Source organism: Psammomys obesus, unplaced genomic scaffold, assembly GCF_907164565.1.
Source record: "Psammomys obesus unplaced genomic scaffold, mPsaObe1.curated_primary_1811, whole genome shotgun sequence".
Lineage (NCBI taxonomy): Eukaryota > Metazoa > Chordata > Mammalia > Rodentia > Muridae > Psammomys > Psammomys obesus.
In genome coordinates, this window is record NW_026590062.1 from 6,525,673 (window position 1) to 6,537,431 (window position 11,759).

At 47.5% G+C, this 11,759-nt stretch overlaps 1 protein-coding gene across 1 annotated transcript in view; it reads left to right on the forward strand.

Moving 5' to 3' along the window:
- Positions 1-9,113, forward strand: part of Vsig10 (V-set and immunoglobulin domain containing 10) — a 31,727-nt gene extending 22,614 nt beyond the window's left edge. The window contains exons 5-9 of the mRNA XM_055606079.1: positions 181-474; positions 2,259-2,369; positions 3,070-3,085; positions 5,030-5,253; positions 6,825-9,113. Of these exons, the coding sequence (XP_055462054.1) occupies positions 181-474; positions 2,259-2,369; positions 3,070-3,085; positions 5,030-5,253; positions 6,825-6,880 (701 nt within the window). The 3' untranslated portion in view covers positions 6,881-9,113. The remainder of the gene's footprint in view (positions 1-180; positions 475-2,258; positions 2,370-3,069; positions 3,086-5,029; positions 5,254-6,824) is intronic.
- Positions 9,114-11,759: the final 2,646 nt, after the last annotated feature.

Here is an 11,759-nt window from a genome sequence, read left to right on the forward strand (position 1 = left end):
GTTCTTTGGAGAGTGAGTTGAGCTCATTTGCATATGGCTCCTGTGTGTACCAAGTACTTGGTAGATTTTAGGCTTTATTCTGAAAGACCAAGGAGGTGTGGCTGTGGGAATTGGGAGCATTAATTGTTTTGCCATGACTCCTGAAACACTTGCCTCTGTTTACCCTCTTGTGATCACCAGCGAGCCCCTTGCTTTCGTCTCAGCCCATGAAAACATGCTTCTTGGGGGGCAACGTGACCCTTACCTGCCAAGTGACAGGAGCCAACCCCCCGGCCAGGATCCAGTGGCTGAGGAACCTCACTCAGCCAGAGGTGACCATCCAGCCTGGCAGCCGCTATGTCATTACCCAGCTTGGCCAGAGCTCCTCCCTGACCATCTACAACTGCTCTCAGGACTCGGATGGAGGCTTTTACTTCTGCCGGGCTGAGAACCCCGTGGGGGTGAAGGCAGTAGACATCTGGCTGAGTGTGAAAGGTAGGTGCTGAGAGTGGCCCCAAAGGTTAAGAGACTGAGAACACCCGGCACCATTGAGGGGGTGGTCTTGGGGGACTCTTCATGGGGCGGGGCATGGGCTAATAAAGATGGCATCTCCTTGCCTGTGGCTTGAAGGTACCTGAAAAAATTAGTGTTCAATCCTGGAATCACTGACACAGTGGTGTAGGACACAACAAGCTACCCCTTTTACTCATCAAAGGATATGTGCTAGAACACACGCATACCTGCGCTGCCTCTGTGTGCACACTCACACAGCTATAATGGAATTAGTGACTGTAACAGGAAAGTGAACACTTCTCTTCTAGCCCACTTAGAATGTATGTGGAGCTCCCTATGGGAGACAGGGTAACTTCTAGAAATCACTATTTACAATTTTAATCTTAACAGTTTTTATGTCTGGGTTCCATCTCCCTCCCTCATAAACTGGGCCTGGTGGCACCCACCCGCAGTCCTAGCACTCAGGAGGTAGAGGTGGGAGAATGGGAGCTTGAGGCCAGCCTGGGCTACAGACCCCATGTAAAAACAAGAATGGACAGACAAACGGACAAATGGATGGACAGAAGAGAGGGAGGGAGGAATGAGAGCAAAGAAGAGAGCAAGATAGGGACAGTTCCTTTATATCAGAGCTGCTTTTTAAACATTTCTCACTCTCTTTTTGCCCAAAAAGTTTTCCAGGGCCCCGGGTGTGAAGATGTATAAAAAAAAAAAAAAAATAGGTACACGAATCAAACATTTACTGATGATAAATCATGAAGCAGTTTTTTAAGGAAAACTCTCTGGGGTATACATATACCTTTAACATCCTTTAAATAAGAAGGCAAATTGGCCTACCAAGGCAGTGAATGCACGTGTTTTGACACAGACAGTTAAATTGCGGGCTGGCAGGATGGCTCCCTGAGTAGTTTCCAAGTCTGACCACCTGAGTTTGTGCTCCAGGATCCATGCAGTGGAAGGAGAGGTCTGACTGCCTCAAGTCATTCTCTGAGTCACATGCTGTGATGTGCATGCATAAGTGTGAGCGTGCACACACACACACAGAGATGTAATAATGAGAATTAAGTTTGGGGTATTTTACACCACACAGCGTTTTCAGTGTAGTTCAGAGCTGGTTGGTGTTTTGACTGTATAGTCGTCCTTGCTGGAGTGCTTGGAACTACAAGTGTCTACTACCATGCCTGGCTTTCTTCTGCAATTTCTTCTGACTTTTTAACGTCCTCCCCCCTTGGTTAAGGATTTAATTCAGACTTGATTTTTGTGGGTGGTGTATGATTGCAAGTTTCTTGCCTGCCTTCTTCACCTCCCACCTTGCCTAGGTTTGACCCAGCTCCATCTGTCCTAGCTGAGTAGTGGTATGACACTTTAATCCGAGCCCTTGGGAGGCAGAGATGGGTGGAGCTCTGTGAGTTCTGGGCCAGTCTGGTTTATAGAGCTAGTTTCAGGACAGCTAGGGCTACACAAAGAAAGCCTTTCTCTAAAGGCAAAACAAGCAAACAAACAAAATCCCTGTTCTGGTCCGTTGATCAGCCTGTTTACTGTGGTACTAACTTCCACATGTGTGTGGTCCACACAGAGCCCCATAACTATGTAGTGTTCATTGATGTTACATGGTTCATTTGACTCCCCAGATTCTCTCTGCCTGGGGTTGTTTTTGGAGAGGTTATAAGGACATGAAACCCAAGATGAGACAAGCAGTGGATTTGGGCTGAAGAGGGGAGGTTTTTCTGTGACCAGGTGAAAGGGTTCATGGTATGGTCTTGTTACAGAACCTCTGAACATTGGGGGCATCGTGGGCACTGTGGTGAGCCTCCTCCTGCTGGGACTGGCCATTGTTTCAGGGCTTACGCTGTATTACAGCCCCGTGTTCTGCTGGAAAGGTAGGAACCCCTTGAGTTCCCCTGCTTCTCTTTTGGGCTCTGGGGCTGGAAAGATGGCAAAGCATTTAAAAGCACTGGCTGCTTCCCCAGGGAGCTAGGGTTTGGATGCATGATTCCCAGCATCCAAATGGTGGCTCGCAATTGTCTGTAGCTTCAGTCCCAAGTAATGCCCCATTCTATGAATGCTTCCTTGGACCAATATGTGTAATAATGAGGCACCTAGGTAGCATCCCCAAGCATTTTGAATGCTTCTTAGTTGCTCATCTTTGTCATTGTTAGTTTTTTTTTAATCTTTAATTATACTTTTATTATTTTTGTCTCTGTGTTTATATACTGTATGACTGTATGTACAAGGGTATGTGGGTGTATGTGCCCGTATGTACCCATACAGAGGCCAGAGCCAGGACCTTGGGTGGTTTCTTTTTGCTTTCTCTCCCTGCTTGAAAAGGGTCTCTGTGCTGAATGCTCAACGCTTTGGCTAGGTTGGCTGGCCAGCAAACTCCTGGGCTCTACCTGTCTCTCCCCACTAAGGCCGGGGATATATAATACCATGTCTGGCTTTTTAGGCATTTGACTTTCATCTCAGGCCCTCATGCTAATGAGTCATCCCATCTCCGCAGCCATAGTTTGGTTTGGTTGAAAACTCTGAGACCGAAACGATGGGCCTGGTACTTATTTTTGTTTTCTTTTTTCTCTTCAGCAGGGAGCACTTTCAGGTGAGTGTTCTTGGGATTCTGCTCCAAAGCCTTTTCCCATCATTTCTTGGCACTGTTGGTTTCATTTCTTCCATAAGAACAATAACTCCAGTGGGACCAGCCTTGGGACCCTGGGCTAGGAGCTTCCTGAGGCATTGTGGGAAAACCATCATCTTTGATGACATACTGGGGTAGGGGTGGCTTGTCTGTCTTATGGATGAGAAGGTGGAGAACCAGTGACGTGGTTTCCGCAAGTGCATCCAGGAAGCAGAGGGTAGGGTCTGTCCTCTGACTATGGTCTGATAGATTCCAGAGTCCTGTGCCCTTGACAATGGGAATCTGCAGGTTGGGCATGATGAAACCTGTGGGCCATGTGTACACATGAGCCAGGTCACTCGGGCATTTGCTTCTATTTCATTTTCTAAAAAGAGCTAAAAGGAAGACCAAGTCATAGACAAACAGAATGCTTTGGAAGACAAGTCTAAGCGTGCCCAGAAGTCCCCACCCTCCCAGGAAAATTCAGTAAGGGAAAAGTAAACAAATGGAATTTGTATATTTTAATTTCCCAAGGTGTTCCTGGGCAGGAGACAGAATTCTTCTTTATGATCTGTGGACAAATAGTTCCTTTTTCTCTCATTCCTCACAGTGAGATCTCAATGTTCTAAAACCATCTTTCATGGGAAACTGTTCCCTTTGCCACTCTGTTGTTACAGGCCATTGTCCAGGCAGATTTGTCATTCTCAGGCTTAATATTAACAGGAAACAGCAATGTGGCCTTGTGGGATGTACTGCTGTTCCCATGTCTTTTGTATAGGGTCTTCCTGATCTTCTGAGCCTTCCTCCCTCCATCCATTTCACAGAAGGGTGGGAGGAGGGTGAATTGTGGATATAGTGCTCCCGGGCCCTCTGTCAGCTGGAAACACACCATTCCCTTCTCAAGAAGAACATGGCTGGGGCTGGAGAATGACTCAGAGGTTAAAAGCACTGGCTGTTCTTCCAGAGGTCCTGAGTTCAATTCCCAGCAACTAATGATGGCTCACAACCATCTCTAATTAGATCTGATGCTGTTTTCTGGAACATGGGCCACAAGCAGGCAGAATGCTATATACATAATAAATAAATTTAAAAAAAAAAGCCAAAAGTGCATGGCTGGGCGGGGCAGGGCAGGCTAGAGCAATGGTAGGCCAAGAGCAGCTCTATGGCAAGATGCTGGGCACAGAGCCCATGTGTAATTGGAGGGAGAGAAGACCTTACCTGAGGATCAGTAGGGATCTCCAGAAATAAGGTCATTTTAGCAAAGAACCTGGCTTTGTTTATTTTTACTATTTAGTTAGTTAGTTAGTTAGTTAGTTAGTTAGTTAGTTAGTTAGTTAGTTAGTTAGTTAGTTTAAAGACAGGTTCTTCGGTATTCTGGGCTGGCCCCAAACTCCCTGTGGTAGCCAAAGATGTTTTTGAACTTCTGATCCTCCTGCATCCACTTGCCAAGTGCTGGAATTACAGCCATACTCTGCCATGCAGATTCACTAGGCAAGCACTCTGTTCACTGAGCTGGAGCCTCCAGCCCAGAATGCAGCCCAGAATGCATTCCATGTTGGGAATGTATGTAGTATTAACTGTGCCTGATGCTTGTGACAACAGGAGAGGGACAGTATATAAACAAATATCCTACAAAAGACATGGCTACCATCTCTCACCATCTGTGCCTACATCTTGTCTGAGGTTATACTCTCACCGTCAGGGCTAAGCCATGCTGACTACATGAAGAATTTTCCATGGTTTTTTTTTTTTTTTTAAAGATTTGTTTATTTTATGTGTATGGGTGCTCTAGCTGCATGTACACCTGCATGCCAGAAGGGGGCATCAGATCCCAGTATAGATGGTTGTAAGCCACCATGTGATTGCTGGGAACTGAACTCAGAACCTCTGGAAAGACTTCCTGATTATTTTTTCTCCTTTGGAAATTAGGGGACAGGACATGGGTGATGTCATGGTTTTGGTGGATTCAGAAGAGGAGGAGGAAGTGGAGGAGGAAGGGGACAAGGAAGATGTTGCCGAAGAGGTGGAGCAGGAGACAAGTGAGAGAGAGGAGATGCCGAAAGAAATAAGCAAGCATGGACACATCCACAGAGTAACTGCTCTGGTCAATGGGAACTTAAACCTCATGGGGAATGGACTCCAGGAGCTCCAGGGTAAGCTTGCCCTCCTTCCAGATCTATGTAGTCAGCCTTCCTGGAGGGCATCTCTGAGGAGTAGGGGCAATTTCTTAAAGCCTAGGGAAGATAGCTGGCTCACGTTTAGTCTAGAACCTGAGACTTCGTCCTAGGTTGGATGTTCCATTCCCTAAAAAACAAAATGTAAAACATTTAAGTGTCAACGAGTACCACAAGCCTGATGCTTCAGCATACATGAACTTTGTTTCCCGCATGAGATTATTTAAAATATTATAGAAAATGGCGCTGGCAAGGTAGCTAAATGGGTAAAGGTTCTTGTTGCTAAGCCTGATGATCTAAGTTTAGTCTCTGGAAAAAATGAATTCACTCCCCAAAGTAGTTCTCTGACCTCTACCTAACCCCACTAAATATGTAAATAAACAATAAGGTGAAATATTTTATACAGAGCCAGGTGTGCGGTGCTAGGAGGCAGAGGCAGGCGGATCTCCATGAGTTCGAGGCCAGCCTGGTCCACAAATCAAGTTTAGGATGGCATAGGCTACACAGAAAAGCCTTGTCTCAAAAAGACACACACACACACACACGAAAGGAAAGCAAACAAGAAAATATTTTATAAAGTTACTTACAAATGACCTACTTAAGGAAACTATGAAATGAGCATGCAGTTCATGTTTAGGCTTGGGTCCCACCCAATGGACTGTCATTTTGAACATGCAAATTACCCACAATCTAAAAGTACACATCACTTCTGGTCTGAAGCATTTGGGTAATATAATCAACATGTAATGACGACCAGCACAGGGAAGAAATTATCCGGCAGAGTACGTGGGGGAGACATAGCATGGGTATTGTGGACGAGGAGAGAAAGGCCTGTGTTGTCCGTGAGTGGGCACCCTGCCCCAACCAACAGGCTAAACACATTAAGATGTATGGGGGAAGTTAAAATGACCCAGTGCTGAGAGAAGGTCCTAGGAGAACTGTGCTAACAGAGGGGTTTGATTATCTGATGGTTGATACATTTAAAAATCCTGAGACCTGTGGGGGTTGCTGGCTCAATGCCTTTAGCCCCAGCACATGGGAGGCAGGGGCAGGTAGGTCTTTGAGTTTGAGGAGCGAGTTCCAGGACAGCCAGGATTATACAAAGAAAACATGTCTTGAAAAACTAAAAGGAAAAAAAAAATGCGAGCTGGGAGGAGCACTTTGATCAGGAGCAGCTTTGGGAAAAGGTTGCTCTGAGGCAGGTCTAGAAGCTGAGTTTGATAAGTAGAGGGAAGAGAGATCATCTCTGCTCTTGAGGTAGGAGCATGATGGCTGACAAGCATTCTAGACTCTGAGGGTGGCAGCACTTAGGAAGTAGAAGCAGGAAGATCAGGAGTTGAATTATTCTTGTCTACATAGTGTGGGGCCAGCCTGGGTACACCCTGCCTCAAACCAAACCAAACAAACGAGATTGTAGTACACCCTGTCTAACCTCCTCCGTGAAATCCTGTTCTTGTGGCTCACAAGTCACCAAGATGAGCAGAGACAGAAGATAGAAGCCTCCCTTGCTGTTGAGGTAATTGGTTTCCATCTCTTTCACCCCTGAACAGATGACAGCGATGAACAGCAAAGTGACATTGTTCAAGAGGAAGACAAGCCACTTTGATGAACAGGATTATCCACTGTCAGTGTGTCTTTCAAGTTCATTCAGTTGTGACCACCCTCTCACTCTGCCCCAGCGAGCTTGCGTTAGGGACAGCTGGGGTCTGCCAGTACAAGCACTCATCTCTCCTTCCATCTTCTTTCAGTGATTTCATTTGGTGTGTTACCCCGTAGGGTGGTGTGAGATGCACCCGGAAGCAGCTGCTGGTGTGGGGCAAAGCTGAGGTGCTATGAGGGGCCGCTCTGCTGTGACACCTGGCGTTACCCAGGGTGATGTACTGTGGCAGACACTGACGGGGTGGGGGAGCACTTGGTTCCTATGCACTGTGCCACTAGTCAGGGTTTGCAGCCAGCTTGCCCAGTGTGAATACAGAGGCAGGGCTTTTATCACTGGTGAGGCGAGGTGCTGGTGAGGTGAGGAGCCAGGCACCTTCCTGACAGGGGAAGGTATCCTTTTCCAGACGTCTTTTAGATTAGGCTTGGTCGTCACACTGAGGCTTCAATTCTTTCTTGCTGCTTTGCCTCTGTTTCCCCATCTAGAACACCCAAGAAACAACACCAATCTTCCAAGCTCCTGAGAAACAAGGGAGGTAGTTCAGGGTGTAAGAGTGCCTAGGGAGGGCCTTCACAGAGCTGCTGCAGGGACCTTCTTTGTAGACTGAGTCGGCTCCACCCACTCCAACTATTCTTTTCTCCCCTAGAGAGGGATGCACCTTTCCTTATAAAGCCTCACTGTGTATAGAACACAGCCTCCTAAATGATGGACCTTGGGTCAACTTTCGGCTTCTCTTTCCTCGTGTCTCTTGTGCTATTCAAGAGAAACATTTCCTCACATGAACTGGACACAGTTCACTTAACTTCAATATTTGTGTCTTGGAAATGGGAGTATGTGTTTCCATCCTACTTTTGCCAGGATGATGTGCTGATTAAGGACAGTAAATTTCAAAAGAAAATAGTGGGTGATGACTTTGGCTTGGGACAGCTAGGCTCTGGAGATTTTTTTAATTTCATCTGTATATTCTGAAGTCAGGGATCTTCTAAGGGTGCAATAGGTATGTGCTAGCCATCAACATCTGACTTGAAATTTGCACTCATCCTGCTGTCACGGGACAAGATCTAGGGCTTTAAGGATTTTCTAACACAGGGGCCCAAGATTCCTGAGGAGCTGGTTAGCAGTACCTGCAAGGTGTGGGAGAGGGTGTCTGTTCTCTTTGAATGCAGGGACTAAAGTGAAGAAACCATGGCCAGTGTGGCCCGTCCTGAGCTCAGGGCATGGGAGAGCCTAGCTGGCTGTGAATTTGAGCCCTCGGGAAGTGCAGTTCTCTTGGATCACTCCAGTCTATGTCATTTCACAATGGGACACCCAGCTTGCCTCCAGTCCTGGGAGCTGGCCTTTCTTTTGAGGCCTGGTGACAAGAGTTCCTGAGTTTGTGTGCAACCCAGAGGCAACTTTAAAAGAGAACGGGGGGAGTTGATCGCTGGGACCGCAGTGAATGTTTTGTGAGATCACTGGGTGTTCCCACAGCTTCCTCTTGTGCACACACCTGGCAATAGGAAATATTTGAGGGTTTTTCCACTAGCAAATGGGAGCTTCAAGGGCTTGGTGCCAAATGCTGTTCTGAAGCCCCAACCAGCTATTGTTGTCACTTTTATTAGCCATTTATAGAATGGTAGTTCAGTTAAGAACTCAGGCACTAAAGGGCTTCATGTTTTAATGATCTGTGCAAAACTGGAGCCCTCACACCCTTCTTTCCCTTAATGCAATCCACACCCAGATCTCAAAGCATATGGATAATGGGTTACAGACATTGTATGGGAAAGTCCAATTTGTGCATTGATTTTTTTTTTTAAATCTTATCTGCATTTATTAGTCAACTTGTGAGATCCACTTGTCAGAACCTGGAAGAAAAACACTTTATGGTTGCTTTAATCTTGATTTCCCTCAAAACCCAGTAGAAGTGGGAGAGGGGCTCTACAACCCTGTGGCTTTAGCATTAGCTTCATTTTTCACACTCGTAGAGGAAGCACATAGGAAAAGTGTCACCACTGGGTACAACTTTGTACGTTAAGTGCCAATCAAATTTCTCACCACAGGGCTGGATACCAGCTGCTGCAGAGAAAAGCTGCAGATGGTTCTATGTGATTGACCTTACCATTTGAAAGGGGAAATTGGGAGAAATAAGTTCTAAGGTTAGGAATTTTTAAAAGACTTTGGAATAAAGTTATTTTTAAACATATTATTTCAGTGATCTTGACTTACATCTGACTAGTAATTATAAAAAATTGGGAGTGAGAGAGTTGTGCCTGTAAGCCCTGCACTTGAGAGCTGAGGCAGGACTGCCAGGAGCTTGAGTCCAGCCTACCCTACAGAATGACACCTTGTCTCAAAAATCAACCAGGGCTGGCAAGACCACGCAGCCTGTAAAGGTATTTACTTTTCAAGCCTGACAGACCTACGTTCAGTCTCTGGGACCCATGTGGTAGGAGAGAATCTAGTCCCAAAAGTAGTTCCCTGATTGTCTACTTGCACACCGTGACATCCCACAACTAGCTGCATACACACACAGATAAATAAGAGGATGATTAAAACAAAACACAAACGTAACCACCACCAAAAACGATTTGGAAAAGAACTGGAGAAGTTTTATTTTTGTCACCCCTTACCACTTGACTTTTCATGACTTGTGCACACTGAATGTGTAAGTACAGGAAAGGGTGTAGCTCACTGATAGTTTATTAAATACATGTGAGTTTTAGTCTTCAGCACAAACAACAAAGCCATTAAAATTGAGTCCCTGAGAACACCAGAAAATGGACATTTGAGAGATAGAAGAGAAGGGGTCATGGTGGGATGGCTCAGTAACTCAAGAGCACTGGCTGTTCTTCCAGAGGATCTGGGTTCAACTTCCAGTGCTCACATAACAGCTAACATCCATCTGTTGATCAGTTCCAGGGAATCCAATGTCTGGACTCCTTAGCCACCAGGCATGCATGTGCACAGACATACGTTCAGGCAAAACACCACCCAAACCCATTAAAAAACAAAAACAACTCTTCCCTCCCCAGAAAAAAACCCAAGTAGGGACAATACCTTTGGCCTCCATGATGATGTGTATTCACGAACAGGAACACTAAAGACAACATGGTAGAGGTGGTGGAAACAAGGTAGGTTAGAAAGATTGGAAAGAGTAGTAGAAAAAAAATGGAGCTGGAGAGTAAAAGAGATCAGGAAGGATAGATAAAACAGGAACCGTGGGCTGAGGGTGGGAAACGCCAGGGTGTTTTTTTTGTTTTTGTTTTGTTTTTATTTTTTAATAAAAAGCTTTAAATATGGATGGAGGGTGAAAAGGGGACTCGTAAGTAAAAATGGGGATGATAAAGGGACAGACAAGTAGAAAAAGAAGATGGATGAACGTGTGTGTATGTGGTCCTCAAAACAGACAACTGATAAAGTACGGATATATTCCAGGAGACCTGAGGATAAACAGGTCACGGGAAATGTGCCTGGACTAAAAGGTAAGTGGAAGAGAATCCTACAAAGCAAAAAGGCAGAAGCAAGAGTTTGGACTAACAAAACATGGAAAAACAATTACTAACCCATCACTTTTCCTTTCCTGGCTCCACATTAGAAAAATCCATGTGACTCAAAGGGGGAAGGAAATTAGGGAGATTGAGCTTTGAGAAATGTCCAGGCTGGGAACAGGAAAAGGGACTTGAGTATTGGGGATGGGGACGGTAACAGACTACCCGGGATTACAATTATAGCCCGTGAGAAAGTCCAAGGCCAGCTACTACTAAAACCCTTTTCTCCTACCCTGGCTCCAAGTTGAAGAAATCCATCTGACCCAAACAGGACCAAGACCTGAGGCGGTTCTGAGGACACGCAGAGGAAAGTCGGGGAGGGTAGGGGGTGGGGTGGAAAGATGGGGTTGCTTAGAGTTGACTTTACCCTCACCTCTTCCGTCCCTCCCCCTGGCTTTTCCAAGCCAGGCTCTCCAACACTCCTCCCTCTTGTGGCTGTCGTCAAGGCCAGCATTCCACCCCCACCATGAGCCCCAGCTTCTTCAACCTGGTTGATCCCATAGACAACACCCAGCATCATGACCCCAGCAGCTTCCCTGAGCCTCAGGCAGTCCTCTAGGTCTCTCCACTTCATCCCTGGCCCTTGTCCACCCCCATCTTTACTCGCTCGAATTCTGCGCTTCCATTTTAGATCCTGTCAGAGCTCCCCACGCCCCACCTCTCCTCAGTCAGACCTTGGCTCTTAGTCCGATAAATTCCCACATCGGATACGGTTTCTGCACACCTTTCCTGTTGGCTTGTCAGGTCCCCTCGGTCAGTGTCCGGTAGCGGTTGCCCGCCCGCCCGCCTCGCTTCCCCCTCAGCCCTTCCTCAACCTCAGTCAAGTCCGCGCGCCCCCTCCTTTCCCTTCCCTCCCTGCTACGGCATCTCCCCCGACCTCCATCAGTCCGGTGTTTCCCAGCCTCGAAACCCATCAGCTCTGCGGCTCTTCCCCCTCCTCCCTCTTCCCGCATTCCTTTCAGCTCTGCGTCCCCCGGCCACCCGTCCCCTGAACCCAGTGTTCCTCCCAGCCCCTTAGCCCGGTGTTCCCCGGCACGGTGCCCTACCAACCCAGCGTTCACCCCCGCCTGATGTCCCCTTAGCTCCGTGTCCCCTCGGCCTAATGTTCCCCTAGCCCCGCGTGCCCCGGGCCCCGCGTTCCGCTCGGCTCCGCGTCCCCCCGGCCCACCCGACGCCCCCGCAGCCCTGCGTTCCCTTGCGCGCTCCCCGCCCCGGCCCCGCCCCCGCCGGCCGCCATGTGACGGGAAGCAGCTGATGGCCTCTGCGGGCGGCGGCGGCGGCGGCGGGCGCGGCCGCGGCGG